This window comes from Phoenix dactylifera, chromosome 17 (assembly GCF_009389715.1).
Source record: "Phoenix dactylifera cultivar Barhee BC4 chromosome 17, palm_55x_up_171113_PBpolish2nd_filt_p, whole genome shotgun sequence".
NCBI lineage: Eukaryota > Viridiplantae > Streptophyta > Magnoliopsida > Arecales > Arecaceae > Phoenix > Phoenix dactylifera.
The window spans coordinates 13,823,153-13,848,264 of record NC_052408.1 but is presented as its reverse complement, the minus strand read 5'-3'; the positions used below and the strand labels follow the sequence as shown (position 1 = coordinate 13,848,264).

The 25,112-nt window shown below is 38.1% G+C and overlaps 2 protein-coding genes across 9 annotated transcripts; one reads left to right on the top strand and one right to left on the bottom strand.

Annotated features, from left to right (window-relative positions):
* Nucleotides 1-63: 63 nt before the first annotated feature.
* On the bottom strand, nucleotides 64-11,850 carry LOC103716582 (probable protein arginine N-methyltransferase 6.1). Its single transcript, XM_008804629.4, has 13 exons — nucleotides 11,355-11,850; nucleotides 10,371-10,436; nucleotides 10,193-10,261; nucleotides 8,044-8,079; nucleotides 7,456-7,521; nucleotides 6,092-6,160; nucleotides 5,824-5,901; nucleotides 4,335-4,413; nucleotides 3,810-3,904; nucleotides 1,349-1,433; nucleotides 1,000-1,208; nucleotides 788-906; nucleotides 64-688 (listed from the first exon to the last, which is right to left on the bottom strand). The coding sequence occupies exons 1-13, from the start codon at nucleotides 11,634-11,636 to the stop codon at nucleotides 646-648; spliced, it is 1,296 nt and encodes a 431-aa protein (XP_008802851.1). The 5' UTR covers nucleotides 11,637-11,850; the 3' UTR covers nucleotides 64-645.
* A 5,677-nt stretch (nucleotides 11,851-17,527) lies between these two features.
* On the top strand, nucleotides 17,528-24,706 carry LOC103716590 (transcription factor SRM1). Of its 8 annotated transcripts, none has more exons than XM_008804686.4 (4): nucleotides 17,528-17,687; nucleotides 17,791-17,869; nucleotides 17,981-18,604; nucleotides 23,848-24,706. In XM_008804686.4, the coding sequence occupies exons 3-4, from the start codon at nucleotides 18,231-18,233 to the stop codon at nucleotides 24,341-24,343; spliced, it is 870 nt and encodes a 289-aa protein (XP_008802908.1). In that variant the 5' UTR covers nucleotides 17,528-17,687; nucleotides 17,791-17,869; nucleotides 17,981-18,230; the 3' UTR covers nucleotides 24,344-24,706. The 8 variants fall into 8 exon arrangements, with proteins under 8 accessions (XP_008802908.1, XP_008802917.1, XP_008802884.1 ...); XM_008804695.4 differs by having other exon boundaries at nucleotides 17,978-18,604; XM_008804662.4 differs by having other exon boundaries at nucleotides 17,791-17,872.
* Nucleotides 24,707-25,112: the final 406 nt, after the last annotated feature.

Sequence of the window (25,112 nt, the reverse complement as noted above, 5' to 3'; positions counted from 1 at the left end):
AGCATGCGAAAGAAAGAGGGTAATATCTTAAAAAATATCCTAGAGTAAATAGGTCATTTGGCATTTCCACAGTATGCTAATGAACTCTTTCTTCAATTCAGAAAAAAGGTTTTCGGTACATGGCAAATATTTAAAAAAGAAACAATCAATCATAAAAGCTACCAAAAAATTTGTAGGTTAACATAGCAGATGCAAAATATAGTCATATGAACCTCAGAAACACCATTGCTTTGATCCATACAGTATATGGATGACAATGCCCAAGGTGTTGATCTCAATGAATGTAGCTCAGCAGGAATGACAAGGCCAGCTGAATCTAAATGTCATCAGCAGCTCGCGAGAAATGTCGGACCCTAAAAACTACAACGCCATCCATACCAAAGATCTCATATAATGCCCAGAATAAGGGCATCCTCCATAGCAAATATATGCAGCCACCTGCAGATGACTTGTCATATAAAATCTCTTCCCATAGGCCGAAATGCGTCACCAAGTTAAATGGAATGTCAAAAAAAGTCACTTTGTTCCTTCAGTCTTCAAACTAAGGCACCATATCATCAAAGCTGACCTGTCATTGTCCAGCCACACTGACTCCAGCTTATGAAGGTCAATTGGAAGCAACCAAAGGGAAACACCCATATTAAATCATCGCATAACAGACTCCTTTACAAAAGATCGACCTCCTGAGCTGTTTAGCATAGAGCCCAAAAAGAGAGGCATATGAGGTCGCTAAAACACAAAATTGTGCTACCTTCTTTATAAGCTAAAAATGAATTTAAGCACTCACGAGTATTCAAGGTGAATATTCAGAAACCTCGGGTTCTCCTTGCTCTGACATAACGTTATGGAACCTTCTATAATTTGGTCTTGCTTCACCTCTATAGGTTCATAAAAATAGAGCATTGTCTGCAAAATATTTAATAATTGATTTCAGGCCAGAGAAAGAACAGAAAATGCCATTGAATATGAATAAAGAGAGAATGACAGGAGATTGATAACCTGTTGCCAGTGTGTTGGAGCATCCTCAGGTGCAGTGGACAGCACAATTACATCATCAGATTTAACCCGTTTCTTTCTGTGGCCAGAACCATGCGCATAAAAGTCTGACGATGAATTTGCAGGAGGGAAATGCAAATGGTTGTTCAATGGAAACATTGGTGGCCCATTGAATTCGACATCAAACCAGAAAGCAAATCCATGGAGAGGGGCTTCCAGAAAAGATGCAACAAATGTAAGCTATCTCCTCTTTGAACAGAAAATATTTTCTAAATGGAACAGGAGTATAGAGACCAATGGAGGGTTGGAAAGAAACAAATTTTAAATGCAATTGTATATAATTATATTTTACCTTGCATCATTGATGCGAATCTATACTTAGTGGTAATAGATTCAAGCTCTTGAGCTGTGACAGTGTAGCAATCCACATACTTAACCTGTTCATGTAGTCCACAGAGGCATTTCATTCACAAAAGGCACCCTCCAATTTATATATGCATGGAAATGAATCATGTATATTCCAAGGTAATCGGTTGTATACATAACCAAGAAAAGTAGTCATCAAACAAATAAGAATTTGTTTCTGATTAATTTTACCTTTCACATAAAAGAATGCACAACCAGAGCATACTTATCTAGATTCTCATGTATCTATAAAGTAACACCATAGAATTAGATACAATGATGGTCACAGCCAAGGGAAGCCCGCTAGTACTGAATTCTCTGTTGCAGCTTTTCTTTATCTGCAATGAGACAACACCACCTACCTTTGTTTCCATTTTCCTTGTACGATGAAACTTCCTGAGATTAAAAATGTCCAGACTCCAGAATAAAATAGAAAGGGAGCACTACCAAAAATAATGCGAGAGCTGTCTGTGATACCTAGAAGAGGAGGAAAGGAAAGACCTCGTAAACAAGTAGACATCAACTTATTACATAGAGTAAGGCCAGAAAATGTCCTAAGTCCCAATTAATGATAAGTCTAAAGGATAGAGGGGGTAATACGTTCTCTTGAACTCTTCTTCCAAATTAATTGTGAACTAAAGCCTGGAAAGAGCTAGTTTTGCAATTCTTCGCCAAGCTTGGAACATCATAATATCGTGAAGCCCCATTTATATGCTTGGTAAAATGTTTAAGTCCAATTGTAATATTCTATTTAAAAAACTAATTGCAATTATCTACCACTATGAATTACACTTCAATTAACTCTTTAGCCTTTAACTAGTAAATCATAGATGGATAAAGATTCCTGCATCAAACCTTGTTTTTTTTCTGTCTAGATTCTTTCCAAGTCTGGAAGAACCTTCAATCTTTGATCCTTGGTCACATGAGTTCGAACCATATAACCAAGAAGGCAAGTCTCCCTACTATCCAATGAAGCTAACTTAGACAAGTCCTTCCCTGAAAAGCTTCCCTCTAATAAATATTACTTCATGAGACTAATAATAAATATTTAAGTATCATATGAGCACATATCTAAAATTTATCTACAGATCAATACTGACAAGGCAAAGCACAATAAAAGGGAACACCTTGATGCCACTGTTTCAAGAGCCAACTTAACTATTAGCAGCCACAAATGTTATCTTCAAAAGATCTATCAACATAACCTCCGAGAGCCAATTGTATTACTGGTCGATGGGCTTATTAAATAAGAACATAGATAGCAAACACTAGCTTATATCTGGAGCTGCGTGGACATGAACACAGAATTGGATATAGACATTTGTCTGAGAGTCTCATTCAGCAGGATGTAATATAGACCCATACGGTGACACAAAAAAAAAATCATATAAAATTTATGAGATTGTGGAATACTCTCAAGAATCAAAGATAATATCTACTAAGATATTTTCTCTTCAATATAAGTGGCAAATTGCTTCCTTTGTTAAGTAACCGATCAAATATCAGCATAATGATGATATTCTTGATTGCACTCTTAGATCATTCTTCTAATCAAATGGATCCGCCGGTTCACCAATCATTGACGGTTCTAGAACCGCTAAGCCTACATTACATACGATAGTACCTAGAATTACTACTGGAAAAATATATAAAAGATCCTTGCTTACGTATCATTGGAAAGTGCATTAACATAAATACGGCAGTAAGAAGAGGCAATACAAAAGTGTGTAAACTATAAAAACGAGTCAAAGTGGATTGGCCCACCATGCACTATAGGAGCTTGACTAACCTTTTTTTGTGCCGAAAGAATAGCCTAAGTTGAATCAGCAGTCCATTTGTTTTAGAATATGTCTGATATATGCTGATATTTGAGTAACTGCTGCCCAATTGTTATCTACCAACCAGATGAATGGAAGTGCAAAATTTTACCTGTGGTGCTCAAATGTTAAACTAGCATCTGAGACTTACTTTGGTGGAACCAAAGGATTCAAGTGCCAGCCTATGCTGGTCCATGCCAGGCCAAAATCAGGATCAGCACAAAGTTGGCATAGCATCAGTTAAATCATATTTTCATTTTAAAAAGGTTTTTCTTAATCTTTAATTCTTTTTTCTAATATTATTTCATTAGGTGTCGCTTGGCTTGTGAATTGGCATGGCACATATTGTGCCAGCTAGTGACTTGAAATAGCTTGGCTTGTGCATTGGCACGGCACATGCTGAGCCAGCCATGACTGGCACTCCCACCAGAACTGAGACTTGAAACATTGGCAGTACCATATTCTAACTTCTAAGGAAGAGCAATAGCTTGCCAATAAACAGAAAGGAATTCTAACAACAAAATTATGATGATCAGACAAGACAATTGACCAAACATGGGCTATAAGTAACATTTAGAATAAAGGACTCACCACAAAAGGCCATGTTAAAACATTCTCTCCGCTAATTGTGTCAACAACGGGCTCTTCGAATGCACACTGTTTTGCAAGTGGTAGCATTGCAGACACTGCAATCATCAAAAAATATTCATGTATGTCATGTAAAATTCAAGCCAAACCACAGATATAGTTCTGCAATTTGAAAAAATGATCTGTTTTTTTGGAAACAACATACTCATGTTGATAATAAAATTGAGAGGCCATGTCTTTTGAACTGTTCTAATGAATTTGTTAATGAACAAAGATATTACCATGCATAGACCTATGCCCCAGCACATGCATGCATATGAATATTGGTCAATAGATATATATTTCCAATGCCCATTTAACTAGATCCTTTCCTCTTGCCCATGGCCTGGTTTTCCTAGTTCTGATTAGTTTCAAAGAACATGGTCAAACACATAATAGCACCTGATACTTCAACAACCTTATTCTGGAGAGACATTCAACTTCCCTATCCAAATAATAAATTTGTTAGGGTAATTACTGCACACTTACTGTCAATCCCATAGACATCACGCCAGAAATCAATGCTATCACGATACCTCTCGCTATCTGTAACTGGTGCCATGTAAAGCTGCAAAAGAGACAGAAGATTGTCCAGCATGAGTTTCAAATAACATCTATTATACAACAAAACTTACAATCAACATATCACTCATACTGGTTGGTAAACTAATTGAGACAATGACAAACTTTTATTAGTTATTATTCTACGGTTTCAGGATAACAGTATATTATGGGTATTCTGCTGCCTTTAGGAGCTGATCCTGGTTACAATGCCTTGTCATTGCAAATCTATATAGCAAATCAATTATATTTTCCGTTTCTAATGTCATGATAAACCTCCTAAAAAGTCAGTTATGCACTTTCTAATATTTTCAACAGGGATAATCATGCCATAATTTTGGATTTCTTGGTAGACTAATTAAAACCACACAACATAGCATTGCTAAATATGAGACAGCAAACTGGGATGAAAAGAGATGGTATTCAGGACGTGAAAACTATAAGGAACTATATCGACAGTCATACGGATATCAAACTGGGAGGAAATGGAAAGAAGTTTGAGGTGTCAAAATCCATGTAATTACATCAACAATTAATATGAATGCCAGAGCTGACTAGAAAAAATTGTCATGACTACAAAGGCTAGAATATTAATTAACATTAAGGGGTCCAAAGGCACATGAAGTGTTATAAAGAAGCGTTACCCTAAGAAGGTAACTTACAAACATAGCTGGAATGAAAAGGAAAATATAGATGGGTGCACCACTAGGATGTGTATTTGATAAGTGAATTCATGGAAAAAATACTTCTTATTAAATAGAAAATTTTAACTATTGCGTCATAGCTCGTCAAATTATATAATGCTCATGTGATATCAGTTAGAATAAGAGACATAACATGCATCATGCCATGTTCTAATATAAAAAATTCACATATGATGCGTGCTAGTTTATATAAATCTTTCACCGTATCCCTCTAAACTATGCCACCTCACCCACATAGTCACCCTCTTGCTATATTAGACCAGCCATTTTGGCTAGTCAACACTTCCACAGAGAGGTCTAGGACTAGAAAGGAACAAGTCTTCTGATGAACACATGTCTACCAACCTGATGTGCATCAACTTGAAGAAACATATCTTACATCTCAAGGTTAGACTCAACACATATAAAAGTTTCCCAAAAATTATTTGTGCAGATTTTACTTTTCTACATTATTTCAAGTGGTTTACATGTGGATGCTTTTAATTTTGGAAGCCCGGCTTAGATTTGCAATAAACATTCCAATCATATCATGAATCTTTTAAGTGGTATAATGTTGAAGAAGCATGTTCATTCCCAAGGAGGAGACAACTCTCTCTCTTATAACAATAGCTTCCAACTTTATTTCATGTTTTAATAACCACCAAATATAAATCAGCATGAAAAGGAAACTAATAAAAGTATTCTGGAGCTACTATAAGGGAATGATAGATTACCGTTGCATGTGAAGGAAGGATAAGTCCCCCAGGTTTAAGCCATTTATCTCTGGCAAATATTACACTAGCCAGCATACTCTGAAACAGAACCCACAGCATTAGAGACCTATACGGATCAAAAGAAAAATGAAATTTGGATCATGTGTTACGTAAGCAGACGTTCTGCTGGAATACCTCATGCAAATTCATATATTCATCAGAAACATTCATACAAGTATCAATAAACTTTTAAAAAAAAAAACATCAAGACAAAGGTCAGTATAAGCACCTCATAAAGAAGCATATAGCCCATCCATTCAGAAATTATGACATCAACCTTTTCCTCGATGTTAACATCCTGCAGTCATTAAGTTTAGGATGAGTTGCAAACATGAACTTCGCATTTGTAAAAACAATCTGGATAAAATATGAAAATCAATGGACAATCTTGGACAAGGAGAAAGACAGCATCTAGTTGCAGACCCCAATTGCATTTTAGGATCACCTAAGAAAGAAGATCAACATAAAACCTCTAAATGAGAATTCAATAACAAACCATATTAAGTGTCACAAAAACATGCTACCATCTTAAGTTTTAAACTCTAACTGATCAGCTTAAATTTCAGATGAAAGTTTTCAGAAACAAAATAAGGATTGATATCATTAGGGGAATCAAGTCTGATTTGGATCCCCAATGAAAAATAAAAAACCGAAATGAAGGAGTTTAAGTTCTTAAAAAGGTAAGAAATAAGTGCTACAAAGATGATATAGTTCAAGGTGATTGCAATTTTTGGTGTAGGGGTGTGGTGACGATCATCATAGTTACAAAAGAAGGTAGCACATATAATGGGCCTTTTTACAATACAATAGTTTGATTAGGGAACTATAATGTGACAAAAGCACAACAAGATTGATAATAGGCTACACAAAAATATGGATGTTGGCTATGTTCTTTCTACATGCAGCTCTTTTTGTTACCACCTCTGTTCTCTCTCCTGAGTCTCTTCTTTTCTTTTTTTATTTTTGTCGGGGAGTGGGGTGTCCACCATATCAGCAACTCTATTAGCTTGGCTAGTGGCCTTCAGAGTCTCCTTATTTTTAGGTCACTGAATGGAAGTGAAGGGAGAGGGGAGCTTATGAGTTGAATGATCTCCAAATTAATTGGTTGCATGAAAGTGAATGAAGAAGGGAATATATGAGATGAATGATGTTCAGATTAATCAGTAGTGGGAGAACAAAAACCAATTTATGATTAAAAACCTACATAATGATTTCATAAGGTGCATGAGATTGCAATTACAGAAGATGGGAAGAAAGAACAAAAGTCTAAACTTGTTGAAATTATTTTGTAGACTATTTCATATTTATTTATGAAGTCTTTCTTTTAAGAATTTGACTCTTCTACTGAAAACCAAGCATTGTTGAACAGCATTATGATGCTCTAATCTTTAGTCTAAATTTGTTGAAATTATATCATTCTACAGATTAGATGCAAAATTCAGAAATTGACTAGAATAATGACTTTATTATATTTATAATTTATAGATTTGCACAGAATGATACTAGCACACTTTAGAAGCGCTGCAACAATACAAATAAGCATCACACAGAAGAATAATGAGTAATCACAGATATGTATCAGCAGAAAATTACCTCAACTCGTCCATGCAAGACGATGACCTTGTCAGATAGATCATTTTCTTTCACAACTTCATTAGCCTGATGAAATGTTTTAAAAAATAACTTATTAATGCAATGTTTATTCTTCAGAACCATCATGCAATTTAACATCAAAACCTTAGTAGAAATGTGGGAGCTGTAACAAATTAAGATAAGCGGAATAAAATGTATATCAAAAGAATGTTTTATTTTATTCTCAAGTGCATTCCATGTGCCTTTGTACCAAGGAACATACGCATGTAAATATGATGCTGGCTGCTATCTTATCATTTTTGGATTGTTCTTCAGTAATCATAAATCCATAATCATGGATTTACAATAAGAAAATATTCAAAAAGCATGTCATGCTATGATATGGATCTGGAATGGATACTACTTAATGTTAGGCTTAGTGAATCAAGATCCATAAAGCCAAACCCCTATAGCTGGCACAAGGTTCAGTGGTTGGGGTTTTGGTTATAAAGAGCAAAAGGCAAGATAGACAAAAGAAGAAAACATTAATAAAAAAATAAGACAAAATGTTACATATTGATTTTATAATTTTGCAAAGCAAGAATGTACCTGAACAGCAATCTCACTTGCTTCTACAGCATAGACCTGAGAACATGAGCAACCCAAGAAGTTTGAAAGCGAAATGAAGCTTTTGTTGCATAACAAAAAGAAAAATGAAAAAGGAACACCTCTTCCTAAATCATAAACTTTAGAATGTGAATAGACAACCTTTTTTATAAGAAAAAAGAAATAGCTTGAAGCATTACTCTTAAAGTATAAACAGTGATAGTTCTCAGAGTACATTAACTCCATTACTAATCAATTCTCCACCTAACTCTTAATATTAAGGCTGAGTATGTTAAGGAATACTATATCTGTACATGTCTAACCAGAAAAGAGAAGAATAAGCACATAGTATGGGAGAGCTTTATCTATACAAACAGAGATCCTCTATATTCATCTGCATGTATAATAGTTTTGATAGTAAAATTCATTAAAGCAAACCCACTTGAATATTAGGTGTCAGACAGATGATTTCTAGCAGAATACTAAAACTTTGAATCTATTGTTTACATTTGAAGCAAATTATCTAAACCAAGATACCATTACATACATGAGCTACAAAAACAAATTAGGTTTTGCCCATGATAGGAAGCTTCAAAGCAGCAAGACTAAGCTTGATAGGGCTATTACTAGATAGAAGTCGAATATAGTTTTATGTAAGTTCACTCACTAACCAGTAGCTATAGATATTGAAATTCATGAATTAATGTTTAAGCTCTATATACTCTTAACCAGCAATTTTAGAAATCATGTCCAGTTCAGTAAATGAAAGAATATCAAGCTTGATAAGATGAATATGGCTGGCATAATTGACCCCAACAACAAACACAGCAATGATGACATATTACAAGAACTAATATATGATTAAGTGGATCCACGTGATTCTTTTAGGCCACAAGATTTATCAGTTGGTCAAAGACAAGCCTGCAGCAGAAGAAACCTAGGATACTTACTGGGTCAAAGATAGGGTAAGCCATCCAGATGATTAACTTTATTAGTTGTCCATCATGGGTAAGAGTGCTACTGGATTGAGCAATGCTTGTAAAAAAATCCTTAGATACTCTAAAAATGAGCCTCCTGATGATACTTAATATCATGATTACACTAACATCAACAACCTAAGTAGCCCTGTATAGAAAAAGATCATCCTGATGGTGATTAGCAGCATAAGGTGGAGTTATGCGTGGAAGGATGGGATCACATGCCAATAATGTGACCTCGACACTTCTACAAAGGGGCATATCAGCCACTTAATCGAGAAGCCAACCTAGATGTACAGGTTTCACCTTCTAGAGTCATGTATTAGACAAATAAAGGCATCAGACAAAATTAGGAAATTCTTTTTCATCCCTAACTCTGCTACTGTGATAGATGCAGTCCATGACCACTGAGATTATTAACATGGAATTTATGCGGCAGGTGTTGGCAGGAAATTCATCATGATCTATAAATGACTAGGCTATATGACATCCAGTCTAGTATCCATTTACAGGTCCTACATTCTCGCTCTGACCCAAATTACCATGAGGTCTCTCCACATCTGCAATATATATAGATTCCATATTTGTTGCTCCAGTCATGTCAATACCATTAGGGAATCAATGCTAGGCTTACATGATGGAAAGCCAAAAAAAAAAAAAAAAACAACAACAATAGATGAGTCTGAAAACTTTTTTTTATAATGCATGAAGCATGCAACAACCAACTCTGAAAGATTATAAAGATATGATACTATGATACCCAAAACTCAAAGGGGCATTAATGATATGCAATGCTGACCTCTACTCAGACCTTTTTTTCTTACAGTTTTCTTTTTTTGTTATATTGTGCCTCTACTTTCTTACTCACTCCATGATATAATGATCTCTCCTGATATAACATCATGCAACATGAATATGAGTTTGCTTCATTCACTATTTTGTGGTTCTAATTAAGTGTTATTTAAATTTGTTACTATGGTGTATGGTGTGCTGAAGGTTGATAAAATTACAATTTTAATGCAGATGCGATTTGTACTTGAATGGTTCCACTGGTTCAAATTTATTGCTTAACCATACAAAGAAGACAATGTAACTCAATAACTGTACAATATTAATCACATTCGTGTTAGACATGCATGATGTGGAATGGTAATGTGAAATGTGGCATATCTTACTCGTCTAGCACCAGCTTGAGCACAAAATATAGAGAGAATTCCCGTTCCACAGCCAACATCCATGACAACCTACAATAAAATTTCATATTGTATTATGAAGGAAAATCAGACGCAAAGAGCTGTAGACATTTAATCTTTAATTCAGTACAATTTCTACATATGTAGCAGAGAGTATTACCTTGCCTGCAATGAAATGTTGATGTCGCATGATAGCAGCCCGATAAGTATCAGTCCGCAAACGATCCTGTTTACCATAATCATATTATTAAAGTTATCGAGACACAAACTGTTATATGATAATATGATATTCAAATTCAATTGCATAACACCATTGCCACCACATTCTAGGACAACAGATATAACAGTGGGTGGTACTCCACCCAAAGTAGCACAATCTAGGCCAAATGTAGAGGATGAGGAGGAAGACAATATTATGCAACATAGAAAAAACAAATTCATCACTTCAGATTATTGATCGATAGTTTGGACATCGTACTATTTATGAAGATGATGTCAATCATAAACCTGGGATTTAAAATTTGTGTTTTTAGACCATTTCATTCATTCTAAGCTGACACCAATAGTGCGTGTGTTCTCCACTAAGCAACAAAATTCTTGCATTTTATCTATCTCTAGTAAAAAAGGAAAACTATTTCATAGCCTCATCGATAAGGAAATCATACAATACTACCATACAAATGAATAGGTATAACTACATGATTTCACCATAAACTTTGCTAAGGTTGTCCCTTCTACCCTTCATCTCTTATGTCGCCCATTCCACTAATACCGTCCGTTTAAAAAGCCAGAATCTGATATTACAATTCAGTGAAATCTCTCCACCATAGAGTCTAACATACAGAAGCAAGTGAAATCAAAGAACCTACCAGATTCAATCCCAGAACACCCAACAAATTTGACTGACTAACAAATTTCTAGTAAAAAAAGATCGGATGGACAGGGGGATGAATATTCTACCTGCTAAATGCACGATTTTCAAACCGTTACTCCAAAAAAGATAGATAAACCAACAATGCAGTAACCTATTACCTTCCAGATTGACTCCAGCACTGCTTTATAACAAAATAACATTACAGAACCCGTCCCAGCCGCAACAAGAATGCAAAAACGATTCAAGAAACAACAAGAGAAAACGTCTCACCTTGATCATCTCTTCATGGATGCCGACATGGGAGTAAGATTGAAAGTAGGCCCGATCGAACTCCAACCACCGCGGAGACGAAGCCCTATCGCCCTCTAGCGGCTGCGCATAAGAAGGAGTCGAGGCAGAAGAAGAAGAAGAGGGGTAATACGAACAAACCCTAAACGGTCCGCGCCCTCCTCGCAAGTCCCCTGGCCCTCTTCTCCCCCTCCGGTACCGCGGCTCCCCCCGCGCCCCGTACTGCGAGTAGCCGTTGCGGAAACCCGAATCCCCGTACATCATCGCGAGTAGTAGCCAAGGAGGAAGAGGAGACACGTCGAGGATAAGGGAAGAGGAAATCTATCGCGATCCGAAGAGAAAACGCTCCTCCTTTTCGCGTTCGAGGAGGGCGGAGAGGGCAAAGGGGCAGGCAGAGGGGATTCGAAGGGTTGGGGGCTTGGGTTCTTTTAATTCTTTCCTCTAGGTTTCACGGCGACGTGCACGACGAATAGCAGCAGTCCAGCGCTCCAAGAACACTTGGTATCTCTCACTCGGCTGTCTTTCTCGGACAGCAAACAGCATATTCTTTTTTTTTTCTTTCCTTTTTTTTCTCTTTTTCTTTTTCTTTTTTTTTTCACCAGCTCACAAGTTGAGTACAACCAACAAAATCAGAAAAGAGCAGATAATATAAAGACTGGTGCAAGTATTTTGATTGTCATTAATGATCCATTTTCATTGCTCCTTTACCATCATTATGTGGCTAATTCTCTTATTTAGCTTATGTGTAATGCTTTTTGTAAATATGCAGCTTAGGAAGAGTCATTGCTCACATGGTAAATGGCAAGGTGGTAGGGGCTTGATTTCAATTAGAGTCCCCTCTCGGGAGGTAGGGTGGATAGAATAGGAAGATGAAATTAACCCCTCCTTCTAATCTACAAAATACAAATAAATTTTTTTTTGGAACATCAACAATTTAATTTGTTTGGTTATGGCAATGAGGTTGGATATAGTGATATACGGTCGAAGAGCAATGATAATGATACTGCACTAATAACTTTCTTAGCTATCTCTTTGACAATATGTAAAATCTTAATTTATGTGTCTAGTCTTAACTAGATCATCAAAAAAAACCCACAAGCTATGCCAGATGGGATTTTTTTATATTATAAATTTTTCATTTTAGTTGTGGTATTGATTGTCTTTCATGAAGTATGATTTGTGTTTCATTGGATTGCAAAGGCTAGGTTTTGTGCATCGTTCTTGTATGATGCAAGCTAAGTTAATTGTTTTCTGGCACATCTATTGAAGGAGGATGTATATGTTTTTGGGGATTTATTTTCTGGCTGGTAGGTTCAAATTTGCATTATTTTATTGGCACTTTAGGTTAAAATCAGCAGTGTGAATGTCATGCAGTTTTAAGTAGGTTACATGTAATCTTTTTAGGAAAGAAAAAGAGAGGAGACCAATCCATGCTAGTAATTAGTTAAGAGTGCATATTTTTAAGCATGCACTATTCGAAAATCAAATTTAGAATTCTAATTTCTAAGCAACAAGTTGTGACAACTAGGACAAGCCCCAATTCACATTTCTCTTCTGGCTTCTTTGTTCCTTGTGACTGCATATTTTAGGAAGCGTTGACCTTGGAGGTAGTTCTTAATGCCAAAGAACCAAGGATTTCCATCATTAGATGGCAGCAATGTCACTCACCCAAGGAGAGGTTTCAGACTGCCTCAGATGCCTCATTACCATTTAACAACCAAAGCTCTTATTTAAATTAGTATTGTCATGGTCCAAACCAACCATTACTCTTTGTTGTTGATACCTTTCCGAAATTTTGGATTTTTTCGGCATGAGTAAGGCTCAAAAGGTTGGAATAAAAAGCCCTCGATCAGAGAGTCAATCATCAGTCATTACAGTCACCATGACTAGAGAAAGAATGGTGGGCGCCATAGAACTAGATCCACCCTCTAAACCAGAGAACTTAAAAAATGTGATAATCTACATAATACTAATCATGTCAGACTCAATCCTTCAAGGGCTTGGTTGCAGGAGATGACTTAGTAGATGTAAGAAGAAGGATGAATCCATCATCTTCATATAAATCTCTATCATGAGGCAAATTAGAGAAGAAACATATGGTTCTTGCAAGGCCACATTTCTGCGTCGCTTGCACGTTAACTTTTTGTTACGGATCGTTCCAAACGAATCAGACCCTCTCCAATTGTCTCTTTCTGAGATGTAGGAGGAGTGATGGACCGAAGGCATGGGCACAATTGGCCGGTAGCGAAGTTTGTTTGTAGAGAACATCATGGTGTCCTGCTTGCAGGCTGCAGGGAAATGACCGACGTTAACATGTTATGGACTTATGGTGCACTCTCATGTGCTTACAAATGGTTAAACCTCACTCTCTGATCCCAATGATACTTTGCCTTTTGATCTTCCACCAACTCTCTCTCTAGTCCTCGGTGCATGGCATTTGTAGGGACTCTGGTCCCCGGCGATTCCCTCGGCCGCTTGTCCCCCCGGCTCTTTTTTTTTTTTGCTAGGACAAAAGGAGAGGGGAGAGGGAGGGGAAACTTCATCTGCGTAGCAGCTCCCACTGAGCCCCCCTTCCATTAAAGAATGTTCGATGCGGGTAGAAATTTTTGCTCATACCCTTTCCGACTCGTGGGTCACCTCACGTGTGAGTACGTCATTCCAGCGCCATCTCAGTGTCAGCTGGACTAAATAGCGTTTTCACCGAGCGTATCCAGGTAGGAAGCATACGGTCCCCAATATTTAATCGACGCCCGTGCGTTTCGAATCTGGACTGCGCTGGTGGAAGGAAGTAAAGTCTCGTTCCAACTGTGCTACCACCTTGGGGCTCCACTGACTCTTGTTTTCGCCGCAACAGCTTCCCACAAAATTCACGTGAATGGAGAGAACACGAGATCATGGTGAAATATATAATTGTGATGACTTCTAGGTGACTTTGTACCGGATTATAATTTTAGGAACCTTAATAAAAAGCTAATCCCAAATAATTGGAATGAAACTTCTTGGTTATGACATAAGATAGCATAAGTAATTGGCATTATAGGCAAGCTTTAGCTTGACTAATAATTAGAAGAAGATAAGACTTGTTAATCATGAATGTATTATTAGATCAATGCTTCTTGCCTACAACTTGGCAAGGTTGGCTGGCCGGCTTTGTTAACTAGCAAAAATATGGGTTGCAGATGTCATTTGGTGTCATTTTCTTTTTTTTTTCCCTCTTTTTAATCTTGTTTAAAAAAAAAAAGATGTTTAGTGTAGTTGATTATTTTAAAGGTAAACATGGTGATGGCCATAGAGGCAATAATAGTAGAAGCAGATGTTGCAAGGTAGCAATGGTGTGGTGGATGCCACGCTAGTAGTGATACAGGTTTTCACCGAATGTAGTTAATTAGAATGTGTTATTCAAATTTTTTGTTCCTGTATAAGTATCCAAAAGTTCTTCGAGTGCATAATTTATATGAGACCAAACATGCATCTACATGGATACTCATGTAATCTCCCATTTAAGCCTCTATATCTTCATTGGGTTAAAAGATTCAAATTCAAATTCAATCAAATCCAATCATAAATACTTTTAATCCATCCAAATTCAGTCAAATCCAATTATAAATACAATAAATTCGATCATTTATACCATGGTCAGCCTATAAGGGCCTGCACTAATATGTTCTCTAGTCTATATGGGCCATAGATTAGATCCACTCTGATATTATTTTGTAACAACCGAGGACCTCATCCAAAAATACCAGTTAAAAGTATTATTTATATTTCTTAATTCTGTATAAGTACCTAAGATCTCCTAGCACATAACAGATATAGACTAAATATGCACCCACATGGATCCTCAAAGATAATAATGGCAGTGACGGCAGTTGCGGACGTGCTGGTGATTCGATGAAGGCGGTGATGATGTCGGCAATACCGGTAGCGATGATTGTGGTAGAGGCAATGCTAGCGATAGTAATAAAAAAACACAAGTTTCATAATTTTAAAAATATTGAAAGCAAGAATTTTTTATTTTTATTTTTTCTAAAAAATAACATAATAAAATAATAATATCAAACATATTTTTTTTGTCTCAATTTTCATAATTTTATTTTTAAGAAAAATAGAATCAATACCCAGAAGACCCTTAGCTGATCATGGATGTCGCTCACCCTCTCTAATAATATTCTTTCTTAAATACTGCTAATATAAATCAAAAATAATTGCGCTTAGATTCGATATGAATGCGGCCATTCAGCAGGTCAAGATCACTGTTCAAAGTCATCAGGCTCATGAGCCAGTCGTGAATTGAATCACTCAGGCCTTGTCTCTTGTAATGATTGGCGGTTGATCTCCAACCTTTCTCATTGCATGTACTTGCATTGCACCCAACCCCACACCCTCTCACGCCACGTGGATACATACGCTGGCCAAAGCGTGCGTGCTCGGACGTGACTCAAAAGTGTCCTCTGATCAAAATTAGCCGCCACTAGTTTCATTTTGTTTGCATACCGATCCGGTTTTCCTATGGAGGCTGGACCGGGTCCGGTTCAAAAACCATCGACTCAAAAGCTTCAATTCCGTTGCAGGGTTTAAGCAAGCGGAGGTTTTTTTCGGCTTGGAATGGGGAGGACTGGTCAAGGTCAATTTTGATGGCTCAGTACTAGACAGTGGTACACGAGGCGGTGCCCGGCTTCGTCATACGAGACCCTCACTCTCGGGTAGTGGCAGCGGACGGCTGTCGGCTATTCGACACATCAGTGCCAGCGGCGGAGTTGCGAGCTGCCTGGGCCGGCCTCTGCCATGCGCGGCGGGTACTACGGGCTAGCTCGATCATCTTGGAGGGCGACTCATCCACTGTTATTGGGTGGATTCGGCGGGAGAGCATTGACCATCCTCTGATCCGGGATATTAGGATGATGATGAGGGATGTTGTGGCCTTTGAGGCCAAGCATGTATTCAGGGAGGCCAACGGGGCGGCTGACTGGGTAGCTGCATATGCAGCACACCATTCGGGATACGCCCTGTGGGCAGGAGAGCGGGAGTTGCCATTGGCACTACGCGAGATTTTGTATTTTGATGTTCTTGGGTGTATTCGGACACGCGTTGTCTGAACAACCCGTGTCAAAAAAAAAAAAAAAAAAAAAAAAAAAAAAAAAGAAAAGAAAAAAAGAAAAAAGGGGAGGACTGGCGGCGCAATCACGGCGATCCGTTTTTTAGCTAATCCGTTTTTGGCATGACGGCTATCCGTTTCTGGCATGACAGCTGTGAATGACTGGACCGCAGGCTCTGCTAATCACGGCCGTCGTGCCAAGCACGGACGGTCGTGATTGGTTGACAGGCCCTCCCCAGTCCATGCGGGGACCGGAGAGGGTTCCGGCTTAAGCGGTTCCCAGGGTTTGCGTAATTCTTGGATTCATACGCACAGCTCTTGCTCCCCAAGGTAAAAATCTCGATCTTTTTTTACTTCAAAATATCATCTTTTCACTTAAAAATCTCTTTTTTTTTTCTCCGGAAAATCATACCTTTATCTCTGGCTAGTCTTGTAGCGTTCTTGTTTTCCCCTTCCTTTTACTATGGTAAAGGTTAAAAGATTTAAAATTTATGATAGCATTGGATGAATGGGTGTTTGGGTGGAGGTGAAGGCATCTGGATGTGTGCTCTTACTGCGGGCGAAAACTGGATAGAAGACAAGAAAATTGGGGTCGGGCTTTTACTGATGTGGATGGTCTTTATCCAATTGAAACGATATAAAGAAGTGGCTGGAATCGTTGCTTGACTATTACTTGGTGGGAGGAGCGCCGGGTGGAGTTTTGTCTACTTTTTGGTAGGAGAAAAATTGGTTTTTGCGTCCCAATCGGTCGCTAAAGGGCAACTTGGATTCTTTTGTTTGGTGGGTTTCGGCAGTTCGGTGGAAACAAGCTGAACTAGCGAGAAGTTTTGTGGAATTGGATTTGAATGATTGGAGTATTAGGGATCATTCCGATTGAATCAAATTGTGTTTAGAGGAAAAGATTGTTTCTTTTGACATCAGTCGGTGGAGAAAAAGAGGTTTTTGTTGGTGATGGGTTTTGAGTTTTGACTTCAGTGTAAAAATAGAAGTGAAAATTCTTAGTTTTTACTGCAAGGTTAGATGTCAATAGAAAAGGCTAGGATTTTTTTGGGCTCGAACGATTCATATCCGTGGACCAGACACTGTGAACTTATCAAGGGATTTGGGTTGCGGGATTTAAATCCTTCTGCTGTCTTCAACTGGTTCTTTGTCTGGTTGCTCTGGTCTCTTTCCATCTCGCAATCGAAACCCTAATTTCCCACTTGCTACCTTTGTTTCAGGTAACGGGATATTTTCCCTTGATCTTGCTGAATCTTGATTCATCCTCTATCACTAGGGTTGGCAATTGTGGCCTCGATTCACGGTCTTCTTTGCATTTTCCAGAAAGCCCTATTTTTGTTGTGGACTGGCGAGCTTCTGTTCTTCTCCCTGTGCAACTGTCTCTTGGCTCCTTGTGGCAGTGGTGGTAACCCTTCCTCGCCCCGCTTCTGACACATCTACTATCCTTTTTCCTGCCTGAGGTGTTATATTTTAACTCCTTTGCTTAAATTTCAAGCTATCAATTTGCCAGCAGGTGTTGTTGTCATTGGAAGAAGTAATCCAGATCCAATTCCCAAGAGCTGTCAGAGAATTCTGCGAGGGTCTAGCAGTCATATGAATTTGGAGAGGGGAAATTAGAGAAAAGAAAAGCTCTCACCTTGTGTGTATGTGTTGATGAATTTGGAGAGGTTCTGGTTTTAGGGACCTTGGTTAGCCCCTCCTTTCAGCTGTTTCAATCTCTCCTTTTCCACAAATTATATGCTAGATAGCTTGAATAGGGGAAGATGGTGATGGAAGAGGCAAACAGCAGCTCCTCGTGGAGCCGGGAGCAGGAAAAGGCATTTGAGAATGCTCTGGTGACTCATCCTGAGGATTGCAGTGATCGGTGGGAGAAAATTGCGGCTGATGTGCCTGGAAAAACTCTTGAGGATATCAAGCACCACTATGAGCTTTTAGTGGAAGACGTCAATGCCATCGAATCTGGACGAGTTCCTGTACCTTGCTACCCCTCTTCCTCAGATGGTGGTGACCAGGCCAATGAAGGCAGCAGCGGAAAAAAGGGCGGACACTCACATGGTGATTCTAGTCATAGTGGTAAGGCATCAAGGTCTGATCAAGAGCGTCGTAAAGGAATAGCATGGACTGAGGATGAACACAGGTAAACTCATATTTTAAGCTTTCTCAGATTTCACAGGTATTAGCTCAAAAGATGCTATTTATGTTACTGTTTTTACTGATTTTTACTTTTGCATTTCTTTATTGAGGGAAAAAAATCATAGTTGGGCATCTTTAACTAGTCAAGATTTGGCTGCCAAGAAAAGTTGGTGTTTGCCATGTGGATCCGTACATTGACAGATGTTTAATATATGAAGTTCTTGATGACTCAGCAAATTTTCTTGTCAAATTGAACTTTATTTTTGAGGTTACTGTTATGGTTAATTCACTGTGGATGACTTTACGTTCTAAAATGACTTCTAATCTATCTACTTCTGATGCTGCATCCATTCAATGTTGCTGCTTTCAACAATTTAGCAGTTTAGGGACATCATTTCATGCCCTGATAAAATGATGCTAACATGTTCTGCTGGCTTTTGGACTATGCGTTTCCTGATATTATCTGGTAGGCCTACTGGTTCTCCTTTAACAATTGAAGGCAAACATCAGCCTTCATCTGTGTCAGATCTAATCTGTTGAGACTAAAGGAGTTGGCTAGTGCACTTTCAAGAAGTTTTTGTTATTAAAAAAAACATGACTTATAAACAACTAAGCATTAAAAATGCTTTTCCATTTTTCCTGTAATAGCATGGTACTACTGTATGGCACCATCCTAGGGTGTTCTGGAACTATGAACCAACAGGAGATGGCCATTATAACCTATTTTGACTTAGCAACTAAGAACATGCGTGCCATTAAGTGTTTTGATTGATGAGTATAAAACAGGAGTGATGAATCTTTTGTTTTCACTTTTCTTTCTTTCTTCCTTGTTCTGACCCCTATGGTGTATTAGAATTTATTACCTGTTGTTTAATATTACATACAGTAACTGTAACGCAGTTCTAAGAGAAATTGGCACTGTAATTTTTCTGTTTCTTGTTCCATATTTCCCTGCTTCATGATAGTTGATAGCAAACGAAAGTCGTGCTAGTTCTAGTTATCTCCTACTACCATGGCAGTCTTCTAGATACAGTGCAACCTAATGTTGTCATTCATAGTAAACCAATACACCACTCTCTGAATTGATCAGTTTCACTGTTGTTGCACCATCTTGCCAACATTTTTCAACAATTCAACCAGTGCCAATGGCCAAAATAGTATATTCTTTCGCTCTTCTCCTATCTGTTCTCATGCCTCCTTTTTACAGTACTCTTAGATACCTTCATTCAACATCACAAGCAGTCTAGTTATTTGTAGGAGTTTCCCAAGCTCTATCCTTTTTGGGTCTCCTATTTCCTTATTGCCTTTATGTGGAAGTTGGATTGCACCCATTTCTTTGTTTCCTTCTTCCCAACTTTCTCTACATCTTGAACAAGGCTCTATTGCCTCCCCAAAGGAGCGGCTTGCCTCATAGGCTTGTTTCCTGCCATCTGAACAGAGCAGTTGAAAATCATTTTTCGCTCAGCATGTGGTTAACATTTCTTCTTGATTTATATATATATATATATTTTTTTTTTTTTGAGCAAGTTTATTTACTTTGGGAGTGACTCGTAAGTGACCAACCTTTTCCTCAATCTCTTATTTTTCTCTTTAGTCACTAGAAGTGATGGATCACGTGCCAGTTAGAAATGCTGGCTTGACTTAATATCATGTGAATATACAAAGTTAATGGTCAAGAGCCCATATTCCCCCATGCACCCCCACCCTCCTCCCCTTCCTCCAATCACGAACAAAAGGGAAGGTTTCAAAATGAGTATTAAGGACATCATGATCTAAAAGATAGGTGGTTGACTACTAATTGTAAATAAATGTGCCCCTTAATGTTAATACATTTTTTTCTTTTCTGTTCCATAAAAGTTAAAATTGAAAGTTCCTCTTTGGCTTGAACTGCATGGAATTCGTTCACTATCCACAATTTTAAGACTTGAATGTATTCATATATTAAATTTGTTTTATTTTATCCGATCTAATATTCTTATTACACCAACATCGATCTCTCATAGTGAGAGTGGTCGGTCCATAATTATTTAAAATCGGAATATATAACCAGATAAGTTAACCAGTTGCAAATGTTAAATCTTGTCAATATCCCATAAGTGATATCGTTTCACATGATTTTCAAGGTAATATTACTGCTATTCCATTCATAGTTAAAGAAGGAGAAGAACAGGTTAGATGTCAGTCTGATTACTCATGTACTTTCTATAAATGCTCAGATGGCCAATTAGTGCTAGGAGCCTTTGTAACTAAGCTGCTCATTTTGAAAAGCTACAAAACTAGCCAGTAATATGTGAAAGCCTGGAGAGGTTGCTGGCTTTGAAAAACCTAGATAGCAGCTTCTTTGTTTCAATCACCATGGCGACAACCATTTAACTTGTAGAAGCTCATGACAACAATATCTAATTCATTAAATTTCAGGACAACTTGTGTATTTCAGTTGTATTGGAAACAATTTAGAGCTGGACACAGGGCTGTTATCTGGTAGAGTATGGGCTGACATAGGCAAAGGTCACTCACTAGTTGGTCATATGGTGCGGAAGCTTAATAGGTCAGTTGCAAGCCGGAAAGAATCAGTTAATTTTTCAATATATTGAGGGTTGTATTTGGTGAAGTGTGTGTGCATGCTATGAGGTGGATACTTGCATTTTAACTCACAAAGAAGGAACTCATTTAAGCTAAAGGTGTAATCCATATGTAGGGCTGGAAATGGGATCGGGCTGCTCGAGGCCCATCAAAGGGAGCCGACTTCGGGTCGGGCTATGGGGTAGGCCTAAGAGAATTTGGGTCAAATTTGGGCTTAAATATAAAGCCCATATATTTTTCGGGCCGAGCTTGGGTATATCCCTAGCCTAGCTTGAGCCCACACAAGGCTCGAAACTAAGCTCAAACTCGAGCCCGGATTGCGTGAGGGGTTCTAGGCTTCAACTGTGATCGTGTGAGAGGTGTGACATGGAGGCAAAGCATCCCCTGAGCTCTCTTAGATCTTGTCAATGTCATCATCCTCAAACTCGATGTAGTCATCACTGGCACCCTCATCCTCCTCATCGAGACCTCCATTGATACCCTTGTCGAGGCAGGTGCTCTCGAGGAGCTCACCATAGGCATTGGGCATGTACTTGAGGATGACATCGGCCTTGTCATCCTAGCAATTGCAGAGGCCGGCGAGGATGATGTTGCCGGCAGTGATCCATATCTTTTTGTGCATCCAGAGGACCTTGGCGTAATAGATGAGATCCCACTCCCAATCGAAGATCTTGGCAGGGAGATCAGGAGGGCCAATTGGCATTGGTGGTTATTCTTGAGCGGCACCAATGCCGATGTGAGTCAGGAGGGCTCAGATTGGTAGGATTCAATGAGATCAAAACCTTGATGAGGTGGGTGTGGTAGTGGATGCTGTGGGCCCAGAAGTTGGGAGAGGCTTTGACTAAATTGGGTCGGCCTAATTGGATTTCTGGTTAGGCCCGAGCTTGGGCTTGGGCCTGGATTTTTTAAAAGTTTCAGGCCTAAAACCAGTCCGAAGCTCGACTTAAAATTTTAGGCTGGGCTTGGGTAGGGGCGTGGCCTAGCCCAGCCTGTTTCGAGCCCTAACCATACAATGATGATAATGATGTGGATTTCACTTCCATACCAATTCATCTTAGTCTTGATCCTGTCAGTCTGTTGATGCTAATGCGAATCAGTAAAAGAAACTGTAATTAAATAGAAAGAACGGAATGGACAAAGGATGAAACCATTATTTTAGTGTTTCTGTTCATGTGTTTTAAGAGTTATATGAGCTACATTTTTTTCTTTTTGAGCCTTTCAGTTTTTTATACTAGTTATAATATTATTTAAAATATAGTGTTATCAAAATATAGATGACTAGAAATCTTGTAGGACGATGTGACATGTTAGATGTTATCTTGAGCATGGGTAAAAAACTTGTATAATTTCTTGTGACTATTTCTGGGCTTGCTTTTTTATTGTGTAACACTTGCCTATGGCCCTCCATGTGAGCCCAAAATCATCACCTATTTATCAGTAACATAGTGCCTCAGAAATAAATAATGCTAGATGCTCTGATGTCGCTATAGATTCTGTTCTATTAGTTAATACTTGTAGATGAACTAAAATCATCACCTGAGGATTTTTGAAATGAAAGATTTCTTTTTAAACAATAAAATGCCAGTGCAAGTATTATGATGAGCCTGAGTATTAAAAGTATGGTATCATCCAGTTAACCGATTTTGCACATAATTTTATTACAAGCTATCTTTTCCTTCTTTTAGAAATTTATTGTGGATTAGACTCTTGGAGGATAACCAATTTTGTTATTTGGCAACTTAGTTGGAAAACTTCAAATGTCAAAGCCACCCCACCAGAGCTGAACCATTAATGAAACTACAAAATGTGACGGTTTATATGAATTATTGGATGCATCCTTTTGCTTATTTAATATCTTCTTTTCATTGCCTTCCAAACTGAATAACTGTTACTTTGATAATAGACATGTATTGGAAACAAGCCTAATGCAACTTCTTTTAGTTGGTTTTCCAGATCTTTACATCACACAGTGACTAGAATGAATAAATATTTCTTTACTTGATTCCCTTATTTAGTTCTATATGAATCATTCAGATAATACTTTTCTAGGGAGATTTGCAGATTTGGTAAATAGACAGGACATATTAGGATGTGAATAATTTAGGTTTTTCATTTTACATGTGTATAAATATTTATATATAGGAGAATCTACTATTTGATTCATATCCATTTTACATGTTTAGATCTTTCTCTGTGGTGCCTGTTTATTAAGCAGTCAATGTTCTCATGGATGGCTTTGTTGTGACATCAATGGTCACATTGGGTGCTACACAATTCACAAACACAAAGTATGGACAGTAGATACCCTTTGATTACATAAAATTTTGTTCTTGTTCTTAATTTTGTTGTGCTCATGATGCTAGATTTGTTCATTGAAAGCTGTTATGGCAGCAATACTTAATATGAAAACATCGACTGCTTAATAGGAAATGCATATATATTGCACAGTAATATTCCATACCTGAATATTTTCAAATGTTTATCATGTTCATCTAGAACATGTTTTTTCACTTTTTTAATTTAATAACTTCTTATATCATATGCATCAAATCATGTTGCTGTTTTCACTATATTTTTTATTCGATATTCTATAATTGCTAGGTTCCAGTACTGAGAATGTAGTTGCTCTTATTTGAATCTATCACCTGATCTTTGATTCCACAGATTGTTTCTTCTTGGACTTGATAAGTATGGCAAAGGTGACTGGAGGAGCATTTCTCGAAACTTTGTAATATCAAGGACACCTACGCAGGTGGCAAGCCATGCACAGAAATATTTTATTCGTTTGAACTCAATGAACAAAGACAGGAGACGATCAAGCATCCATGATATCACCAGTGTTACTAATGCAGAGATATCAGCTCCACAAGGGCCAATCACTGGGCAAATAAATGGGGGAGCGACAACTTCAGGAAAATCTGCTAAGCAATCCTCTCAGCCATCAGGCGGTCCTCCTGGAGTTGGTGTATATGGAACCACAATAGGACAGCCAGTTGGTCCCCTTGTTTCTGCAGTAGGCACGCCTGTTAATATGCCTGTTCCTGCTGCACCCCATATGGCCTATGGAGTGGGAGCCCCAGTAGCTGGTGCTGTAGTCCCTGGTGCGCCAATGAACATGGCTCCAGTGACCTACCCAATGCCTCCTACATCTCACCGATGAGATAAGCGGCAGCAAAAGGATCTCCTAGTGTACAAAGAAGGGAGAGTTGATCCTACTGTGTTGTTATTGTCTCCTCTTCCTCGATGTGGAATAAGCTGGCTGTTTCAATCTATAGTCGAATTCTGTCAACTTGCTGCATCATGTCTAAATAAGCCATAGCAACGGTAGTTAAGATCTGTTCACATGCATTAAGTAGTAGTTGTGGTTGTTACATGAGACGAGAGCAGCTCTTAGGTCATGAGAGTCCTGTTATGGTGTGATGTATTAATTCTTCCTACTTGTGTAAGAGTATAAATGCAGAACTCTAAAGGCTATGACGTTAACTAATAAATGCAGGATTCTGAAGCCCATGGCATTAATTAATGTGTTTTGAATTCTTTCCATCTCGTTAAGTTGACTCTTCCTCGTTGCGTTATAATCCTTTGTGTCTGTTTATTGTATCTTTTTTTACATTAAGATGGTATGTGTTCTACCTTTAGCTCTATGAATTATTTAAACGAAAGCGTTGTGTGGTATTTGCAACACTTTTATCTTAGAGTCCAAAAATTTTTCGTGGTAGGCAGGTGGCTGATTTAAAATAGCTGTGACAAGTTGGGACTTGCACCACTGAGTTTTTTCTTTGGAGCTCCAAAAAAATGTGGCTTGAGATACCCAATCTAAAGGGTGGCCTTCTAGATTGTTAGTTATGGTATGGTTGGTGATTTTGTCCTGTGACTGCATGACCTGAGTGGACCTTGACCTTGAATGGAAATCCAATCTGATCCGAATG

Excerpts from the sequence above, each read along its gene's own strand:
- LOC103716582 (XM_008804629.4), bottom strand. The coding sequence starts at position 11,636 with ATGATGTACGGGGATTCGGGTTTCCGCAACGGCTACTCGCAGTACGGG. Across the intron at positions 10,262-10,370 it reads AACATTTCATTGCAGGCAAG|GTTGTCATGGATGTTGGCTG; the intron begins GTAATACTCTCT and ends ATTTTATTGTAG. Across the intron at positions 689-787 it reads AATATTCACCTTGAATACTC|CTCAGGAGGTCGATCTTTTG; the intron begins GTGAGTGCTTAA and ends TATGCTAAACAG.
- LOC103716590 (XM_008804686.4), top strand. The coding sequence starts at position 18,231 with ATGGTGATGGAAGAGGCAAACAGCAGCTCCTCGTGGAGCCGGGAGCAG. Across the intron at positions 18,605-23,847 it reads TGGACTGAGGATGAACACAG|ATTGTTTCTTCTTGGACTTG; the intron begins GTAAACTCATAT and ends TTGATTCCACAG.